The sequence below is a fragment of the Molothrus aeneus genome, unplaced genomic scaffold, assembly GCF_037042795.1.
Source record: "Molothrus aeneus isolate 106 unplaced genomic scaffold, BPBGC_Maene_1.0 scaffold_30, whole genome shotgun sequence".
Lineage (NCBI taxonomy): Eukaryota > Metazoa > Chordata > Aves > Passeriformes > Icteridae > Molothrus > Molothrus aeneus.
The window spans coordinates 414,750-435,080 of record NW_027098964.1 but is presented as its reverse complement, the minus strand read 5'-3'; the positions used below and the strand labels follow the sequence as shown (position 1 = coordinate 435,080).

The window sequence follows — 20,331 nt, the reverse complement described above, 5'->3', positions numbered from 1 at the left end:
GGAGCGCGGAAGGCGAAAACGCGGAGGGACACCAGGGGTGGGTTGCGCAGCGTCCCGCGCTGCGGAGGGATCTCTCGGTGATGCGGCCCCGGCCGGCTCCTCAAGCTCCGGCAGCGGCAGAGACGCGGAAGGATACACGCAAGGCGCTGCCGTTTTCGCCTGCTGTGGCGCCGTGTGCAGCCCCGGTGGCGGCGGAAGCGGCGCGCACCGGGCACCGGGATGCCGGCCGTGACCGGAGAGCGGCACGCAGCGGCTCGGAACCGGGACCGGGCTGCACCGAAGCTGCGGCCAAAGCCGTGTGGGGGGGTGGCGGCGGGGCCGCGGAGATAGAACTGCGCATGCGCGCGGCTGAACCCGGAAGCGGCGCTGCGGTTGGATGAGGCGGCGCGGAGCGATATCGCTGGTGCGGGGCTTGTAGCAACTGCGCATGCGTGGTTCGCGTCACGAAGGCAGCGCGGGCACAGCCGTGATGGCGGCGGGCGGGCCGGGGGGTGCGGGAGGCGGCGGAGCCGCGGGAACGGGAACGGGGCTGCGGCCGCGGCCGCGGAAGGGAACGCCGGGACGGCCGTGGGTGCGGGAGGCGGCGGAGCCGCGCCATCCAGCAGGATGAAGCGGGAGGGCTGCGGGGGGGGAAGGCGCGGCTCGGCCCCCGCCATGCAGCGGCGGCGGCCGGAGCGGGGAAGCGGCCACGGGCGGCGGCGGCGGCGGGAGATGATTCCGGGAGGGTGGCGGGAGGCGGGAGGAGCGGCGGGGGTGGCCGCCGGCCCAGCGGGCAGGGGCGGCGCGGACCGCAGGCTGCATCCACCGGTGCGGACGCCGCGGCGCCGGCACGGGGGGGCTCGGCGGGCTGGGGCGCTCCGGTCCCAGCGCAAGCGGTGCCGTGCCGGGACCGGGGGATTGCGCGCAAACGCCGGCAGGGACAGGGTTAACCGTGAGCGTTTTCCCTGTCCCGGGCCCCGTGGGCAGCTCGGAACGCCAGGGTGGGGGGGCGGCAACGCGCGCTGGGGGCGCGCTCGGCACCGCAGATCCGGGAGCCGCAGGGAACGGCAAAGACGCAGCGGCAGCGGCGGGACCGGGGCCAGCACCGGCCCCGCTGGGTCGGCAAAGGGGGCGAGGGGGGCGTGGCGGGGGGGGGCAGCAGCGGCCGCACGCGGGGGAGGAAGCGGCGGGGGCAGAAGGGGGCGGGGCCGCGCTGACGGCGGTGGGCGGGCTCGTAGGGGCGGGGCCAGCGGGGACCAATGGGATTGCAAAGGCGAAGGTGGTGGGAGGGGCCAAGGGGCGGAAGGCGGGACCGCGGGTACAGGAGCCGTGCGGTCCGTGGGGGGCGTGTCCGGTTCAAAGCGAGGGGCGGAGTCACGGCAGGGGCGGGGCGGCAGCTGCGGGCACCCCCCGTGCGGCAAACGCGGCTCGAGCGGCGCCCGCCGGGCTGGGAGCGGCCCCGCGGCAGCCACGGCCCGGCGGGAGATGCAAATAAACGGCTTGAAACACCTGGGTCTCAAAAGTCTCTAGGAAAAAAACGGCTGAACGGCAGCCGCGCTTTACGGCCGCTTTTGCGACTGTCGCGCTTTAAAAACCCTTTTGCGACAGCCGCGCTTTACGGCCCCTTTTACGACAGTCGCGCTTCACGGCAATTTGCGACAGTTTTGCTTTACGGCACCTTTTGCGACAGTTTTGCTTTACGGCACCTTTTGCGACAGTCGCGCTTTACGGCACCTTTTGCGACAGTCGCACTTTACGGCTGTTTTACGACAGTCGCGCTTTACGACACCTTTTACGACAGTTTTGCTTTACGGCAGTTTTGCGACAGTCGCACTTTACGGCCCCTTTTACGACAATCGCGCTTTACGGCACCTTTTGCGACAGTTTTGCTTTACGGCACCTTTTACGACAGTCGTACTTTACGGCACCTTTTGCGACATTTTACGACAGTCGCGCTTTACGGCACCTTTTGCGGCAGTCGCGCTTTACGGCCCCTTTTGCGACAGTCGCGCTTTACGGCGCCATTTTGCGACATTTTACGACAGTCGCGCTTTACGGCACCTTTTGCGACAGTCGCGCTTTACGGCGCCATTTTACGACAGTCGCGCTTTACGGCACCTTTTACGACAGTTTTGCTTTACGGCCCCTTTTGCGACAGTCGCACTTTACGGCAGTTTTTGCGACAGTCGCGCTTTACGGCCCCCTTTACGACAGTTTTGCTTTACGGCACCTTTTGCGACAGCCGCGCTTTACGACACCTTTTGCGACAGTTTTGCTTTACGGCACCTTTTACGACAGTCGCGCTTTACGGCACCTTTTGCGACAGTCGCGCTTTACGGCACCGCTTACGACAGTTTTGCTTTACGGCCGCTTTTACGACAGTCACGCTTTCCGGCGCCATTTTGCGACAGTCGCGCTTTACGGCAGTTTTGCTTTCCGGCGCCATTTTGCGACAGTCGCACTTTCCGACATTTCACGGCAGTTTCGCTTTCCGGCCCCTTTTACGACAGCCGCGCTTTACGGCGCCGCATTTTATGGAATTTTTCCGGTTTTTTACGGCACTTTACGGTTTTTCATTTGGTTTTCATTAATTTTTAAGGAATTTTATTTTATTGAGTTTTCATTTTTGATTTTTCGAGGTTTAAAGTTTTTTATTTTATTTTTTTCTTTTTTTTAAATTTTTTTATTTTTAAAGCTTTTTATTTTATTTTTTTAATTTTTTTTAATTTTTCTATTTTTTAAGCTTTTTTTTTTTAATTTTTATTTTTAATTTTTTTTATTTTTAACGCTTTTTTTTAAATTTTTTTTAAATTTTCTATTTTTTAAGCTTTTTATTTTTTAAATTTTTTAAAATTTTTATTTTTAATTTTTTGATTTTTAAAGCTTTTTTTAAAATATTTTTTATTTTTAAAGCTTTTTATTTTATTTTTATAATTTTTTTTTAAATTTTTCTATTTTTTAAGCTTTTTAATTTTTAAATTTTTTTTAATTTTTATTTTTAATTTTTTTTTATTTTTAATGCTTTTTTAAATTTTTTTTATTTAATTTTTAAAAAAATTTCTATTTTTAAAGCACTTTTTATTTTTTATTTTTTAAAATTTTTTTAAAATTTTTTTTATTTTTACAGCATTTTTAATTTTTCTAATTTTTTTAAATTTTTTTTAAAATTTTTCTATTTTAAAGATTTTATTTGATTTTTTAATTTTTTATTAAAGTTAATTTTTTTTTAATTTATAATTTCTCTATTTTTTAAGCTTTTTATTTTTTAATTTTTTTTATTTTTATTTTTAATCTTTCTATTTTTAAAGATTTTATTTCATTTTTTAATTTTTTAATTAAAATTAATTTATTTTATTTTTAATTTTTCTATTTTTAAAGCTTTTTATTTGATTTTTTAATTTTTATTTAATTTGTAGTTTTAATTTTTTTATTTTTAAAGCTTTTTATTTTATCTTTTTAATTTTTTTATTTATTTTTTTTGCATTTTTCGATTTTTAAATCTTTTCATTTTATTTTTTGATTTTTTAAAAATTTTTTATTTTTTAATTTTTTTTAAATTTTTATTTCTTATTCTTAATTTTTCTATTTTTAAAGGTTTTTATTTTTTAAATTTTATTTTTTATTTAATTTTTTTATTATTTTTAAAGCTTTTTTTTTTTTTTTTTATTTTTTATATTTGAAACATTTTTTTTCTTTGTTTTTATTTAATTTTAATTTTTGATCTTTCTATTTTAAAAGCATTTTTTAATTAATTATATTTTTTATTTTTATTTTTAATTTTTCTACTTTTGAAGCATTTTTTTAAATTTTATTTTTTATTTAATTTTTATTTTTAATTTTTCTATTTTTAAAGCTTTTATTTTTTAATTTTTATTTAATTTTTATTTTTAATTTTTTTATTTTTAAAACATTTTTTTAAATTTTTTAAAATTTTTTTAAAAATTTTTCTATTTTTGAATCATTTTAAATTTTTTTATTTTTTATTTAATTTTTATTTTTAATTTTTCTTTTTTTAAAGCATTTTTTATTTTTTAATTTTTTATTTATTTTTAATTTTTCTATATTTGAAATTTTTTTATTTTTTTAATTTTATGTTGTATTTAATTTTTATTTTTAATATTTCTATTTTTAAAGCATTTTTTATTTTTTTAATTTTTATTTTTATTTAATTTTTATAATGCGTCTTTAACCCAAACCACCCCAAATTTCCCTTCAATTCCGTTTATTGAGCAAACCAATCCCAAATCCTCCAAAATTTGGGGTCCCCAAATTTTTGGGGTTAAATCCCAAATTTTTTGGGGGTTAAATCCCAAATTTTTGGGTTTCCTGGAGCCCCTTTCCCTCCCTTTTTCCTCCTCAAAAAAACCACAAAAATTCAAATTTTTCCCATTTAAACTCAACTTTATTGACCCAAATCCTGGGAATTTTCCCCCAATTTTTGGGCTTCCCAAACCCCAAAAAAGGCTCCAAAAACCCCAAAATTCCCCCTTTAAACCCAATTTTATTGCCCCAACCCCCCCCCCAGGGGTCCCCCAATTTCAGGGCCATTTTGGGGGGAATCGGGGCAGTTTTGGGGGCGTTTTTGGGGTGATTTGGGGCAGTTTTGGGATCATTCTGGGCTATTTTGGGGCTGAATTTGGGGCAGTTTTTGGGGTGAATTTGAGCCATTTTGGGGTCATTTTGGGGTGGGGTTTGGGCCTTTTTTGGGCTGGTTTGGGGCAGTTTTGGGGCTGATTTGGGAGTTTTTTGGGGCCTTTTTTTGGGGTGACTCAGGGCAGTTTTGGGGCCTTTTTTGGGGTGATTTGGGGCAGTTTTTAGGCGATTTTTGGAGCAGTTTTTGGGGCATTTTTGGGTCAATTTGAAGCAGTTTTCGGGGCGATTTTTGAGCGGTTTTTGGGTTAATTTTGGAGCCATTTTTGGGGCAATTTGGGGCGTTTTTAGGGCGATTTTGGAGCCGGTTTTGGGTCAATTTTGGAGCCGTTTTTGGGGCAATTTTTTAGCTGTTTTTAGGGCGATTTTTGAGGGGGTTTGGGTCGATTTAGGAGCAGTTTTTGGGACATTTTTGGGGCAATTTGAGGCAGTTTTTGAGCCGTTTTTCGGTCAATTTTGGAGCGATTTTTGAGTGGGTTTTGGAGCAATTTTTGAGCCTTTTTTGGGTCGATTTTGGGGCGGTTTTTGAGTGGATTTTGGAGCTTTTTGGAGCGATTTTTGAGCCGTTTTTGGAGCAATTTTTGGGCCTTCTTTGGGTGGATTTGAGTCATTTTTGAGCGGTTTTTGGGTCAATTTTGGAGCAGTTTTTGGGGCGATTTTTGAGTCGATTTTGGAGCAGTTTTTGGGGCATTTTTGAGCCTTTTTTGGGTCAATTTTTGAGCGGTTTTTGGGTTGATTTTGGAGCTGTTTTTGAGTGGATTTTGGAGCCGTTTTTGGGGCAGTTTTTGGGTCAGTTTGAGGCAGTTTTGGGATCGATTTTCGAGCGTTTTTCGGGTGGATTTGAGTCGGTTTTGAGCGGTTTTTGGGTGGATTTTGGAGCCATTTTTGGGGCAATTTTGGAGCCGTTTTTGGAGCCATTTTTGAGCAGTTTTTGGGTGGATTTGAGTCGTTTTGAGCAGTTTTTGGGTCTATTTTGGAGCAGTTTTTGGGGCTTTTTGGGGCGATTTTTGAGCCGTTTTTGGGGCGATTTTGGGGCATTTTTGAGCCTTTTTTGGGTCAATTTTTGAGCGGTTTTTGGGTGGATTTTGGAGCCATTTTTGGGGCTTTTTGGGGCAATTTTTGAGCCGTTTTTGGAGCCATTTTTGAGCAGTTTTTGGGTGGATTTGAGTCGGTTTTGAGCCGTTTTTGGGTCGATTTTCGAGCCATTTTTGGGGCTTTTTGGGGCGATTTTTGAGCCGTTTTTGGGGCGATTTTGGAGCAGTTTTTGGGGCATTTTTGGGTGGATTTGAGTGGGTTTTGGGCGGGTTTTGGGGCTGCCTAGAAGAAGAGGCCGCGCATGCGGCGCCCGATGCCCTGGCGGTCGTAGAGGACGTTGAATTTGTTCACAAACTGGTTCATGGTGTTGCAGGTCTTGGTGATGGTGCCCAGGTACGCCATGAGCCCCACGTCGTTGCATTGCTGGGGCAAAAAACGGCGATTTTGGGCAAATTGGGGATTTTGGGTTTTTTTTTGGGGGGGGGGTTGGGGTTTCTTGGTGATTTTTGGGGTTTTCTGGGGTTTTGGATGGAGATTTTTGGGATTTCGGGGGTTTTTCGGGGGGATTTTTGGGGAGGATTTGGGGTTTTTAGGTGGGGATTTTTGGGAATTTTTTTGGGGTTTTTTGGGGTGGATTTTTGGGAATTTTGAGTGGGATTCGGGGTGGATTTAGGGGGAATTTTGGGGCGATTTGGGGCTGATTTTGGGGTGGGATTTGGGAAGGATTTGGGAGGATATTGGTGCACATTTTAGGGGGGATTTGGGGTTTTTTGGGGCAGATTTTGGGGTGGATGTGGGGGATTTTGGGGCTGATTTTGGGTTGGATGTGGGGGATTTTGGGGCTGATTTTTGGGTGGGATTTGAGGGCTGATTTTGGGACAGATTTTGGGGCTGATTTTGGGGTGGATCTGGAGGATTTTGGGGCTGATTCTGGGGTGATTTGGGGCTGGATTTTGGGTGGAATCTGGGGATGATTCTGGGGCGGGATTTTGGGGCTGATTTTGGGGTGGATTTGGGTTTTTTGGGGCTGATTTAGGGGTGGGATTTGAGGTGGAATTGGGGCAGATTTTGGGTCGGATTTGGGGGATTTTGGGGCTGATTTTAGGTTGGATGTGGGGGATTTTGGGGCTGATTTTGGGGTGGATCCAGGGGATTTTGGGGCTGATTTTGGGGTGGATTTTGGGGTGATTTGGGATGGATTTGGGGCAGATTTTGGGGTGGATTTGGGGGATTTTGGGGCAGATTTTGGGGAAGATCTGGAGGAGGATATTGGGGCACATTTTGGGCTGGATCCGGGGGATTTTAGGGCTGATTTTTGGGTCGGATTTGGGGGATTTTGGGGCTGATTTTTGGGTTGGATTTGGGGGATTTTGGGGCAGATTTTGGGGTGGATCTGGAGGAGGGTTTTGAGGGGGATTTTGGGTCGGATTTGGGGGATTTTGGGGCTCCTCACATCGTAGAAGTCGGTTTTGAATTTGTCGGTGCTGAGCACGGGCAGGCAGTGGCAGAGGGCGCAGGCCTCGCGCAGGATCTCGTGGTTGAAGGGAACCTCCCCTAAAAAAACCCCAAAATTTGGGGGCAAAACCCCAAAATTTGGGGTCAGGGACACCTCGAAATTCATCAAGGACCCCAAAAACCCCAAAAATCCCCCCCAGAAATGGCTCAGAACAGCCCAAAATCCTCTCAGGACTCCCAAAGGTTCCCAGGAAATTCCCCCAAAATTTTGGGGCAAGGATCTCCCAAAAAACCCCAAAATTTTGGGGCAAGGATCCCCCAAAAAAACCCAAAATTTGAGGGCAAGAACCCCCCCAAAAAAATGCAAAATTTGGGATCAAGGAACCCCAAAAAAACCCCAAAATCTTGGGGCAGGGACCCCCAAAATTCCTAAAATTTGGGGGCAGGAACCCCCCCAAAAATCCCAAAATTTGGGGTCAAGGATCCCCCAAAAGCCCCAAAATTTGGGGAAAACCTCTTAAATTTGGGGAAAAAAAGTGAAATTTGGGGAAAATCCCAAAATTGGTAAAAAATGCAGCAAAAATTCATGGAAAGCTCCAGAAATTTAGGGGAAAAAAAAAAAAGGAAAATTTGGGAGAAATCCCTGAAATTTGGGGAAAAACCCCCAAAATTGATATAAAACCTTGGAATTCAGGAAAATTTTTAAAAAATTAGGAAAGAAATCTTAAAATTAATTTTAAAATCATAAATATAAAGGAAAAAAATTACAAAATCTTGGGAAAACCCCTGAAATCTGGGGAAAAAACCCCAAGATTGATACAAAACCCTTGAATTCAGGGAATTTTTTAAAAATTAGGAATAAATATTAAAATTTGTTAAAAAACAATTAATCTAAAGGAAAAAAAAAATAAAAGAATTGGGGAAAACTCCTGAAATTTGGGAAAAAAACCCCAAAATTGATATAAAACCTTGGAATTCAGGAAAATTTTTAAAAAATTAGGAAAATCTTAAAATGGGTGGAAAAAACCATAAATCTAAAGATGCAAAATCCCCAAAATTTGCTAAAAATCCCCCAAAAATTCAGGAAAAAAAATCCTAAAAATTGTGGAGATTTGAAAGAGGCTCCAAGCCCTGGCAGGGGTTTGGGAAAAGGCCCAAAATTGGGGTTTTTGGCCCCAAATCCTCACCGGCCTCGGCGGCCCGGACGTACTCGAGGATGAGGCGGACGCGGCTGTGCAGCATCTTGATGGCGCTGTGCTGGGCTATCAGGTGCTCGGCCACTTTTTGGGGAGAATTCGGGCATTTTTGGGGCTTTTTTGGGGTTTGGGGAGGGGAAAAAGCCCCAGGGAAAGGGCAGCAGGAAGAAAATGCCAAAAAACCCCAAAAAATTCCGCCAAAAAATGCCAAAAAATGCCCCAAAATCCTCCTAAAAAGCCCCAAAATCCTCCCCCAAATCCTCCTCAAAAGCCCCAAAATCCTCTTCAAAAACCCCAAAATCCTCCCCAAAAAACCAAAATCCTCCCCAAAAAACCAAAATCCTCCCCAAAATCCTCCGCAAAACCCCAAAAATCCTCCTCAAAAACCCCAAAATCCTCCTCAAAAACCCCAAAAACCCCAAAATCCTCTCCCAAACCCCAAAATCCTCCCCAAAAGCCAAAAATCCTCCTCAAAAACCCCAAAATCCTCCCCAAAAATCCCAAAATCCTCCCCAAAAACCCCAAAAACCCCAAAATCCTCCCCAAAAATCCCAAAATCCTCCCCATAAACCCCAAAAAACCCAAAATCCTCCCCAAAAAACCCAAAATCCTCCTCAAAAGCCCCAAAATCCTCCCCCAAACCCCAAAATCCTCCCCAAAAGCCCCAAAATCCTCCTCAAAAACCCCCAAATCCTCCCCAAAATCCTCCCCAAAAATCCCAAAATCCTCCCCAAAAACCCCAAAATCCTCCCCAAAAAACCCAAAATCCTCCCCAAAAATCCCAAAATCCTCCCCAAAAGCCCCAAAATCCTCCCCAAACCCCCAAAATCCTCCCCAAAATCCTCCCCAAAAACCCCAAAATCCTCTTCAAAAACCCTAAAATCCTCCCCAAACCCCCAAAATCCTCCCCAAAATCCTCCCCAAAAACCCCAAAATCCTCCCCAAAAACCCCAAAAACTCCACCAAAAAACCCCAACAAACTCCACCAAAGGAGGAGGATTTTGGGGTTTTTGGGGAGGATTTTGGGGCAAATTTTGGGGCAAATTTTGGGGGTGAATCCCAGGGGTTTTGGGGTGGATTTTGGGGCAGGTTTTGGGGTGAATCTCGGGGTTTTTAGGGCAGGTTTTGGGACACAATTTGGGGCAGGTTTTGGGGCAGGTTTTGGGGTGAATCCCAGGGGTTTTGGGGTGGGTTTTGGGTGGGATACGGGGTAGGATTTGAGGTGGTTTTGGGATGGATTTGGGGTGGATTTTTGGCTGAATTTCAGGGGTTTTGGGGTGGGTTTTGGGGCAAGTTTTGGGGCAGGTTTTGGGGTACATTTTGGGGTGAATTCCAGTGGTTTTGGGGCAGGTTTTGGGTTGAATTCCCGTAGTTTTGGGGCAGATTTTGAGGTGAATTCTGGCGGTTTTGGAGCAGGTTCTGGGGCACATTTTGGGTTGAATTTGGGAGGGTCTGGGGAACATTTTGGGGCAGGTTCTGGGGCACATTTTGGGTTGAATTTGGGCGGTTTTGGGGCATATTTTAGGGCACCTTTTGGGTTGAATTCCCACGGTTTTGGGGCACATTTTGGGTTGAATTCCGGCGGTTTCGGGGCTCACCCGTGCTGTTCTCCCCGCCCCCCGTCGCCGTCATCCTGGCCACGTGATCCACCCCGATCCTCTCGGCCTCCTCGGTGGCCAGCGTGTACGGCAGCTCCGCAAACAGCATCGTGGCCTGGCCCCAAAAACCCACAGAACTGCCCCAAAACGGCCCCAAAAACCCACGGAACTGCCCCAAAACGGCCCAAAAAACGGCCCCAAAATAGTCCCAAAACGGCCCCAAAAACCCACGGAACTGCCCCAAAACGGCCCCAAAAACCCACGGAACTGCCCCAAAACGGCCCCAAAACAACAGCCCCAAAATGGCCCCAAAACGGCCCCAAAAACCCACGGAACTGCCCCAAAACGGCCCCAAAACAACGGCCCCAAAATGGCCCCAAAACAGCCCCAAAATGGCCCCAAAACAACAGCCCCAAAACAGCCCCAAAAACCCACAGAACTGCCCCAAAACGGCCCCAAAACAACGGCCCCGAAACAGCCCCAAAACAGCCCCAAAATGGCCCCAAAACGGCCCCAAAACAGCCCCAAAATAACGGCCCCAAAACAGCCCTAAAACAGCGCAAAAAAAGCCCCAAAATGGCCCCAAAACAGCCCCAAAATCCCCGCCACTGACCCAAATCTCCCCCCAAAGCCCAAATCTCCTCAAAATCCCCCAAATTCTCCCGAATTTTCCCCCAAAATCCCCCAAATTTCCCCCCAAACTGCCCCAAAATTCCCCAACTTTACCCTCAAAATCCCCCAAATCTTCCCCAAATTCCCCCCTAAAAACCCCCAATTTTCCCCAAAAATTCCCCCAATTTTTCCCCAAAATCCCCCAAATTCTCCCCAAATACTCCAGAAATCCCCTCAATTTTCCCAAAATCCCTTAAAATCCCCAAAATCCCCAAACTGCCCCAAATTCCCCCAATTCTCCTCAAAATCCCCCAAACTCTCCCGAATTTTCCCTCAAAATCCCCCAAATTCCCCAAACTTTCCCCAAATCTTCCCCAAATTGCCCCCTAAAAACCTCCTGTTTTCCCCCAATTTTTCCCCAAAATCCCCCCAATTTTTCCCCAAAATCCCCCAAATTTCCCCCAAATTCCCCCAGAAACCCCCCAAATCCCCCCAAACTCCCCAAATTGCCCAAATTTCCCCCAAATTTCCCCCAACCCCGCTCACCTCCCCGTTGATGATGTCGATCACGGACTCGAAGACGCTCACGGGGAGCTGGGAGGGATGGGAGGGGTCAACCCCAAATTTGGGCCCCCAAAAATTCAGGAAAAGCCCCCAAAAATTCAGGATTTCCCCTAAATTGGAGGTTTTTGGGGTTTTTTCCCCAAAATTGGGGTTTTTTGCCCCAAACTCACGTCGGTGTGAGGGATAGGGCTCTCGATGATCTCACACACCTGGGGGTAAAAATTCACATTTTGGGGGGGTGAGAAAATGCCCCCCAAAAAAAATCCCCCCCCAAAATCCCATAAAATCTCCCAAATTTCTCTACAATTCCCAAAATCCCCCACAAATCCCCTCAAATTCCCAATCGCCCCCAAAAATCCCCTCAAATTCCCCAAAAATCCCCCCAAAAATCCCCCCAAAATCCCCCCAAAATCCCCTCAATTCCCCCCAAAAATTCCCCAAATCCCCTCAAATTCCCCCAAATTCCCCCCAAATTCCTTCAAAACTCCCCAAAACCTCCCAAAATCCCCTCCAATCACCCCCAAAATCCCCCCAAAATTCCCAAAAATTCCCCAAAAATGCCCTCAAATTCCCCCAAAATCCCCCCCAAAATCCCCTCAAATCCCCCAAAATTCCCCTAAAATTCCCCTCAACCTCCCAAATTTTCTCTACAGTTCCCAAAATTCCCAACATTTCCCCAAATTCCCCTCAAATTCCCCCCAAAATCCCCTCAAATTCCCCCCAATTGCAAAGAAAATCTCCTCAAATCCCCCAAAATTCCCCCCCAAATTTTCCCTACAATTCCCAAAATCCCCCCCAAAAATCCCCTCAAATTCCCCCCAAATTCCCAACAAAATCCCCTCAAATCCCCCAAAACCTCCCAAATTTTCTCTACAATTCCCAAAGTCCCCTCCAATTCCCAAATCGCCCCCAAAAATCCCCTCAAATTCCCCCCAAAATTCCCCCAAATCCCCTTGGAAGTCCCTCAAAACCCCCTCAAAAACCCCCCCAAAATCCCCTCCAAAACCCCCCAAAATCCCCTCCAATCACCCCCAAAATTCCCAAAATGCCCCAAAATCCCCTCAAATTCCCAAATTCCCCCAAAATCCCCTCAAATTCCCCCCAAAATCCCCTCAAATTCCCCCCAAATTTTCCCTACAGTTCCTAAAATCCCCCCCAAAATCCCCTCAAATTCCCAAATTCCCCCAAAATCCCTCAAATTCCCCAAAAATCCCCTCAAATTCCCCCCAAATTCCAAACAAAATTTCCCTCAAATGCCCCAAAATTCCCCGAAAATCCCCCCAAATCCCCTCAAATTCCCCAAAATCCCCCAAAATCCCCTCAAATTCCCCCAAAAATCCCCCAAAATCCCCTCAAATTCCCCAAATTCCAAACAGAATCCCCTCAAATCCCCCCAAATTTTTCCTACAATTCCAAAATTCTCAAAATCCCCCCCAAAAATTCCCCCCAAATCCCCTTGAAAGTCCCTCAAAACCCCCTCCAAAACCCCCCAAAATCCCCTCCTAATCGCCCCAAAATGCCCCAAAATGCCCCAAAATTGCCCAAATTGCCCAAATTCCCCAAATTCCGCAGGCCAGACCTGTTTGTGCACGTGGATGTCGGCGGGCTCGGGGGGCCCCCCCGTCGTGTACCAGCCCAGGAACTCCAGGTCCTTGAACACCTGCTTGACTTTGGGGCAAAAACCCCAAAATTGGGAACCCCAAAATCCCAAAATTGGGAACCCCAAAATCCCATCAGGGACCCCAAAATTGGGAACCCCAAAATCCCATCAGGAACCCCAAAATCCACTCCAGGAACCCCAAAATTGGGAACCCCAAAATCCCAAAATCGGGAACCCCAAAATCCTATCAGGGACCCCAAAATCCACTCCAGGAAGCCCAAAATCCATCCAGGAACCCCAAAACTGGGAACCCCAGCACACCCAAAATCCCATCCAGGAACCCTAAAATCCCATCAGGGACCCCAAAATCCCCCCAGGAACCCCGAAATTCACTCCAGGAACCCCAAAATCCACTCCAGGAACCCCAAAATTGGGAACCCCCCAGCACCCAGGAACCCCAAAATCCCCATCCAGGAACCCCAAAATTCACTCCAGGAACCCCAAAATCCCATCAGGGACCCCAAAATCGGGAACCCCAAAATCCCATCAGGGACCCCAAAATCCACTCCAGGAACCCCAAAATCCACTCCAGGAACCCCAAAATCCCATCCAGGAACCCCAAAATCGGGAACCCCAAAATCCCAAAATCCACTCCAGGAAGCCCAAAATCCCATCCAGGAACCCCAAAACTGGGAAACCCCAGCACACCCAAAATCCCATCCAGGAACCCTAAAATCCCATCAGGGACCCCAAAATTCACTCCAGGAACCCCAAAATCCACTCCAGGAACCCCAAAATTGGGAACCCCCCAGCACCCAGGAACCCCAAAATCCCATCCAGGAACCCCAAAATTCACTCCAGGAACCCCAAAATCCCATCAGGGACCCCAAAATCGGGAACCCCAAAATCCCATCAGGGACCCCAAAATCCACTCCAGGAACCCCAAAATCCACTCCAGGAACCCCAAAATCCCATCCAGGAACCCCAAAATCGGGAACCCCAAAATCCTATCAGGGACCCCAAAATCCACTCCAGGAAGCCCAAAATCCCATCCAGGAACCCCAAAACTGGGAACCCCAGCACACCCAAAATCCCATCCAGGAACCCTAAAATCCCATCAGGGACCCCAAAATCCCCCCAGGAACCCCGAAATTCACTCCAGGAACCCCAAAATCCCATCCAGGAACCCCAAAATTGGGAACCCCCCAGCACCCAGGAACCCCAAAATCCCATCCAGGAACCCCAAAATTCACTCCAGGAACCCCAAAATCCCATCAGGGACCCCAAAATTGGGAACCCCAAAATCCCATCAGGGACCCCAAAATCCACTCCAGGAACCCCAAAATCCACTCCAGGAACCCCAAAATCCCATCCAGGAACCCCAAAACTGGGAACCCCAGCACACCCAAAATCCCATCAGGGACCCCAAAATCCCTCCAGGAACCCCAAAACTGGGAACCCCAGCACACCCAAAATCCCATCAGGGACCCCAAAATCCCTCCAGGAACCCCAAAATTCCATCAGGAGCCCCAAAATCCCCCAAAATTCCCTCAAATCCAGCTCAAAATCCACTCCAGGAACCCCCAAAATCCCATCAGGAACCCCACAATCCCTCCAAAATCCCCTCTAAACCCCCTCCAAACCCCCCCAAAATGTGCCCAAATCCCCAAAATTCTCCCCAAAGTGCCCCAATCCCCTCTCACACTGCTCCTCCTTGGTGTAGCAGCACTCCCTGTCCATGAACACCTGCTCCTAAACCCCCTAAAATCCCCCCAAAATCCCCTCCAAACCCCCCAAAATGTGCCAAAATCCTCAGAATTCCCCCCAAAATGTGCCAAAATCCCCCCCAGAGTGCCCCAATCCCCTCTCACACTGCTCCTCCTTGGTGTAGCAGCGCTCCCTTGTCAATGACCAGGGCTCCCAAAACCCCCAAAAATCCCCCCAAAATCCCCTCTAAACCCCCTCCAAACCCCTCAAAATGTGCCCAAATCCCCTCAAAATGTGCCCAAATCCCCCCGAAATGTGCCCAAATCCCCAGAATCCCCCCCAGAGTGCCCCAATCCCCTCTCACACTGCTCCTCCTTGGTGTAGTAGTACTCCTTGTCGATGAGCAGGGCTCCCCCCGAGCCGTGCGCCAGCAGCTCGAAGGAGTTCATCACCTCGATGTTCCTGCCCTCCTGGCGCCCGATCAGCGCCCCAATCACTGCAACACCAGGGATTGGGGGGTCCCAGAGGGGATTTGGGGGTTCCCAGAGGGGTTTGGGGGGATTTGGGGGGTCCCAGGGGTGTTTTGGGGGTCTCAGGGCCAGCAGTTTGAAGGAGTTCATCACCTCGATGTTCCTGCCCTCCTGGAGCCCGATCAGCGCCCCAATCACTGCGACACCGGGGATTGGGGGGTCTGGGGGATCCCAGGGGTGATTTGGGGGAGTTTTGGGGGGATTTGGGGAGGTTTTGGGGTGTTTTGGGGGGTCTCAGGGCCAGCAGCTCGAAGGAGTTCATCACCTCGATGTTCCTGCCCTCCTAGCACCCGATCAGCGCCCCAATCACTGCGACACCGGGGTTTAGGGGGTCCCAGAGGGGATTTGGGGGGAATATGGGGAGGTTTTGGGGTGATCTGGGGGGATTTGGGGGGGTTGGGGGGGTTTCGGGGGGGATTTGGGGAGGTTTTGGGGGTCCCAGGGGGGTTTGAGAGCAGCTCGAAGGAGTTCATCACTCAAAGGGGAGGGGAGGGGCCGGCAGTCAGTGGGCGGGGCCTTAAGGGGATGGGCGGGGCCTGGCAATGAGGGACAGGCCTCAATGGAAAGGGGCGTGGCCTCAAGGGGAGGTGGTGGGGCATAACAGGGGGGTGTGGCCTCGAGGAGGGGGCGGTGCCTGGCAGTCAGTGGGCGGGCCCAAGAGGAGAGGGCGTGGCATCAAGGGGAGGGGGCGGGGTCTCAAAGGGGAGGGGCGGGGCCTGGCAGGGAGTGGGCCTGGGGGGTCCTGGAGGGTTTGGGGTGGATTTGGGGTGGAATTTGGGGTGGATTTGGGGCGGAATTTGGGATGGTTTTGGGCAGAATTTGGGGTGGATTTGGGGCGGAATTTGGGGTGGATTTGGGGCGGAATTTGGGGTGGATTTGGGGCAGAATTTGGGATGGTTTTGGGGCAGAATTTGGGATGGTTTTGGGGCAGAATTTGGGGTGGATTTGGGGCAGAATTTGGGATGGTTTTGGGGCAGAATTTGGGGTGGATTTGAGGTGGAATTCGGGGCGGAATTTGGGGTGGATTTGAGGTGGAATTTTGGATCTATTTGGGCTGGGATTTGGGATAAATTTGGGCTGGATTTGGGGTGGAATTTGGGATGTTTGCGGGGTGGAATTTGGGATCTTTTTGGGCCGGATTTGGGAGGAATTTGGGATGGATTGGGGGGTGGATTAGGGATAAATTTGGGATGGATTTGGGGTGGAATTCAGGCTATTTTTGGGGCAGAATTTGGGATTTTTTTTTTGCTAATTTGGGGGCAGAATTTGGGGCGGAATTTGGGATTTTTTGGGGGCAGAATTTGGGATTTTTTGGGGCTACTTTTGGGGCAGAATTTGGGATTTTTGGGGCTATTTTTGGGGCAGAATTCGGGCTATTTTTGGGGCAGAATTTGGGATTTTTTGGGGGCAGAATTTGGGATTTTTGGGGCTATTTTTGGGGCAGAACTTGGGCTATTTTTGGGGCTATTTTGGGGGCAGAATTCGGGATTTTTGGGACCATTCCCCCACCTTGCCCGTTGCGTCCCTCCTGGGAGCGCAGGCGGATCCAGTGGTCCGAGATGTTGAGGATGACCAGGGGGTGCAGGGCCACGGACACGCTGCCGGTCACTCCTCCGGCCATCACCTGAGGCACCCCTGCAATGGAAAATTCCGGAAAATTTGGGAATTCCTGGGAAATTTGGGGAATTCTGGGGGGGTCTGGGGGTAATTCCAAGAGGTTTTGGGGCCAATTCCTGGTAATTTTGGGGCAATTCCCGGTGCCATTCCCGAGTTTTTGGGGCAATTCCCGGGCCTTTGGGAGAGTTCCCGGGGTTTGGGACAATTCCTGGGCATTTTGAAGCCATTCCCGGTAATTTTGGAGCCATTCCCGGTAATTCTGAAGCTCCCCCTGAGTTTTTTCCCCTCACGATTTTCCCCATCCTGGTGCCATCCCTGCTGCCATTCCCGTTATTCCTGGGGCCATTCCCGGTATTTCCTCCGTTATTCCCGGTATTTTTGGGGCAATTCCCGGCGATTCTGAGGCTCCCTCTGGATTTTTTCCCCTCACGATTCGCCCCCATCCCGGTGCCATTCCCGGTGCCCCCTCCGCCGCTCCCGGTGCTCCCCTCGTTCCCTGCCCCATCCACCTGCATACCCGTTATTCCCGGTGATTTTGGGGCCATTCCCGGTAATTTTGGGGCTCTCCCTGAGTTTTTTCCCCTCACGATCTCCCCCATCCCGGTGCCGTTCCCGTTATTCCTGGTGCCATTCCCGGTAACCCTGGTACCGCTCCCGGTGCCCCCCGCGTTGTTCCCTGTCCCATCCACCTCCATGCCCCCGTTATTCCCGGTAATTCTGGGGCCATTCCCGGTAATTCTGAGGCTCCCTCTGAGTTTTTTCCCCTCACGATCTCCCCCATCCCGGTGCCATTGCCGGTACCATTCCCGGGGACCCCTCCGCGGCTCCCAGTGCCCTCCTGTTACCTGCCCCATCCACCTCCATGCCGCCGTTATTCCCGGCGCTCCCGGTGCCGTTCCCGGCGCTCCCGGGCCCCCCCCCGGTCCCCGCTCCTCCCCCGCAGGAGCCGCCGCCTCCCGGCGCCGCCGCCGCCATCTTGGAGCCCTCACGGGGCATGCGTGTAGAGCCAGGGGGCGGGGCTTGACGAGAACGCATTATGATTGGACAACGCTGCGATGGGGCGGGGTTTTCTGGAGGAGGGTCTTTGAGAAAAAATTTTGATTGGGCGATGCATTAAGGGGCGGGGCTTTAAAAGGGCGGGATGTGAGAGCGGAGTTTTGATTGGTCAATGCTTTAGGCGTGTTCACCATGGAATTGGGTGTGTCCCCTCCAAAAAAGGGGATGTCTCCCGCCAAAAAGGGGGGTGTCTGCCCCCAAAACGGGGGTGTCCATTAAAATGGCACTACCGCGATTCGAACCCGCAAACTGCCGGTTACTTTAACGAGGCTCTTTAACCAACCAAAGAAGCCCAAATAACCTGAGGGCTTTCCACCAAAATCCGGGTTTTTCCCCCAAAATTCGTGGTTTTCCACCCCAAACTGAGTGTCTCTCGTTAAATGGGGGGTGTTCCCCTCAAAAAAGGAGGTGTCGCGGTAAAAGGCACCGCTGGGATTCAAAGCCAGTATCTCCTGTTTACTAAACAGGCGTTTTAACCAAATAAACCTCTAAAATTCGAACTTTTTCGCCCAAAATCCTGACGTTTTCGGCCAAACCCGGGTTTTCTCCACTAATAGAGAGTTCCCCGTTAAATGGGGGTATCTCCCCACAAAAAAGGGGGTGCCCCGGTGAAAGGCACCACTGAGATTCGAACCAGCAACGACCTCCCGTTTGCTTTAACCAGGCGCTTTAACCAACGAAATAAACCTCTAAAATTCGAGTATTTTTCGCCCAAAATCCCGGGGTTTTCGCCCAAATCCAGGTTTTTCTCCCACTACTAGAGAGCCCCCTATTAAATGGGGCGATGTCCCCCCCAAAAAAGCGGGCGCCGCGGTAAAAGGCACCGCCGGGATTCGAACCAAGGATCTCCTGTTTACTAGACAGGCGCTTTAACCAACCAAATAAACCCCTAAAAATCGGGTTTTATCCCCCGAAATCCGGGGTTTTTTTCCCCAAAACTCGTTGTTTTCCCCTCAAATGGAATATCCAGCATGAAACTGGGGGTGTCCTCCCCCCAAAAAAAGTGGGTGCCGGGGTAAAAGGCACCGCTGGGATTCGAACCCAGGATCTCCTGTTTACTAGACAGGCGCTTTAACCAACTAAGCCACGGCGCCGCCTGCCCCGCTCGCTCCGCCGGCTCCTTCCCGGGCCTGCAGCGCGCATGCGCGGGGGGCGACGGCTTAGGGGGGGTTTGGGGGAAAATTTGGGGGGGATTTTTGGGGTGGGATAAAGGCGGAATATTGGGGCGGATTTTGGGGGCGATTTGGCGTGGGAATAGGGGAGGATTTGGGAGAATTTTGGGGGGAATTTTTGCGGGGATTTTGGGGTGGGATATGGGGGGATTTGGCGGAGATTTTGGGGTGGAAATAAGGGAGGATTTGGGGGGATTTTGAGGTGGGATAAGGGGGGATTTTGTGGCGGAATTTTGAGGTGGGATAAAGGGGGGATTGGGGGAATTTTGAGGTGGGATAAAGGGGGGATTGGGGGAATTTTGAGGTGAGATAAGGGGGGGATTTGGGGGAATTTTGGGGTGGGAATATGGGAGGATTGGGGGGATTTTGGGGAGGATTGGGGGGATTTTGGGGTGGGATAAAGGGGAGGATTTGGGGAGATTTTGGGGTGAGATAAAGGGGGGATTTTGTGAGGGATTTTTGGGGGGACAATGGAGGGAATTAAGGGCGAGAATAGGGAAGATTGGGGTGGGATAAGAGGGAGACCGGGGGAGAATCGGGAGAATGGGACTGGGGGTTTGGGGTGGGATAAGGGAGGAATTTGGTGGGGAACTGGGAGGTGGGATAAGGAGGGAAATGGGGGAATTATGACGGGGAGAATGGGGGGAATTGGGGAATAAGATGGAGGAGGAATGGGGGGCAAAGAGGAGAAATTGTGGGGGGGAAATCGGGCGGACAGAAATGGGCAACGGGAAGATGAGAATGGGGGAAGAGTTGGGAGAGGAATAAAGGCTCTGGGGGGGGAGGGGCGCAAGAGGTTACTGGCGATATTTGGAGCAAAACCAGCGCGTGGACGAGGAATATTGGGAGGAAACGGGGTGGAACCGGGACAGCGGGCGACAATTTGAGGCGCCGCCGCCGACGTCCCACGCGTGTCGCTTCCTTCCCCAGGCTGGACTCGAACCCCGGCCCTCAGCTCCGCGGGCGGCGGCGCTGCCGCTGCGCCACGGGGCTGCCGGCGGGGCCGGCGCGGCGGTGGCCGCCCCATTGGTACCGCCGGGGGATTCCATCGGTGGGGGAGGAATTTGGGGGGGGGTCCCGAGGGTCCTCAGGGATTTTGGGGGAATTTTGGTGATTTGGGGGGGGTGAAATTTGGGGAAGGGTCCTGGGGGGGTTGTGGGGGGGGGGATTTTGGTGATTTTAGAGGGGGTGGAAATTTGGGGAGGGGTCCTGAGGGACCCTGGGGGCTTTTTGGTGGGGGGAGGGGTCCCACGCGGTGGGGGAGGGGTCCTTGGTGGGGATTTTTGGGTGTGTCCGTCCCCCCCCCGCACCCCAACAACGGTCGCCATAGCAACGGTGGGGGAGGGGCTGGGGGGGACGCTGTTCCCGCGCCGCTGTTGCCATGACAACGCAAAGGGGGAGGGGCGGGGGGGGATCCCGATTTTCCCCTCCCCCACTCGGGGTCACCCCCAAGGACGGGGGGGGGGGGGTCGGCTCGTGCCGCCCCTCCCCCCCCTCCCCACGCCACACGTGACGCCGCGGTGACGTCACGGCAGCCCCTCCCCCCTAAAAAAAAGAGGC

General features: G+C 50.2%; 1 protein-coding gene and 1 non-coding gene across 2 annotated transcripts; both read right to left on the bottom strand.

Moving 5' to 3' along the window:
* Positions 1-4,359: 4,359 nt before the first annotated feature.
* On the bottom strand, positions 4,360-17,519 carry COPS6 (COP9 signalosome subunit 6). The gene is made up of 10 exons (XM_066570711.1): positions 17,389-17,519; positions 16,436-16,561; positions 14,761-14,892; positions 12,669-12,757; positions 11,260-11,298; positions 11,072-11,119; positions 9,914-10,028; positions 8,307-8,399; positions 7,118-7,218; positions 4,360-6,087 (listed from the first exon to the last, which is right to left on the bottom strand). The coding sequence occupies exons 1-10, from the start codon at positions 17,516-17,518 to the stop codon at positions 5,947-5,949; spliced, it is 1,014 nt and encodes a 337-aa protein (XP_066426808.1). The 5' UTR covers position 17,519; the 3' UTR covers positions 4,360-5,946.
* A 1,100-nt stretch (positions 17,520-18,619) lies between these two features.
* Positions 18,620-18,693, bottom strand: TRNAT-AGU (transfer RNA threonine (anticodon AGU)). Its single transcript has one exon. It is a non-coding gene; the product is annotated as a tRNA-Thr (tRNA).
* Positions 18,694-20,331: the final 1,638 nt, after the last annotated feature.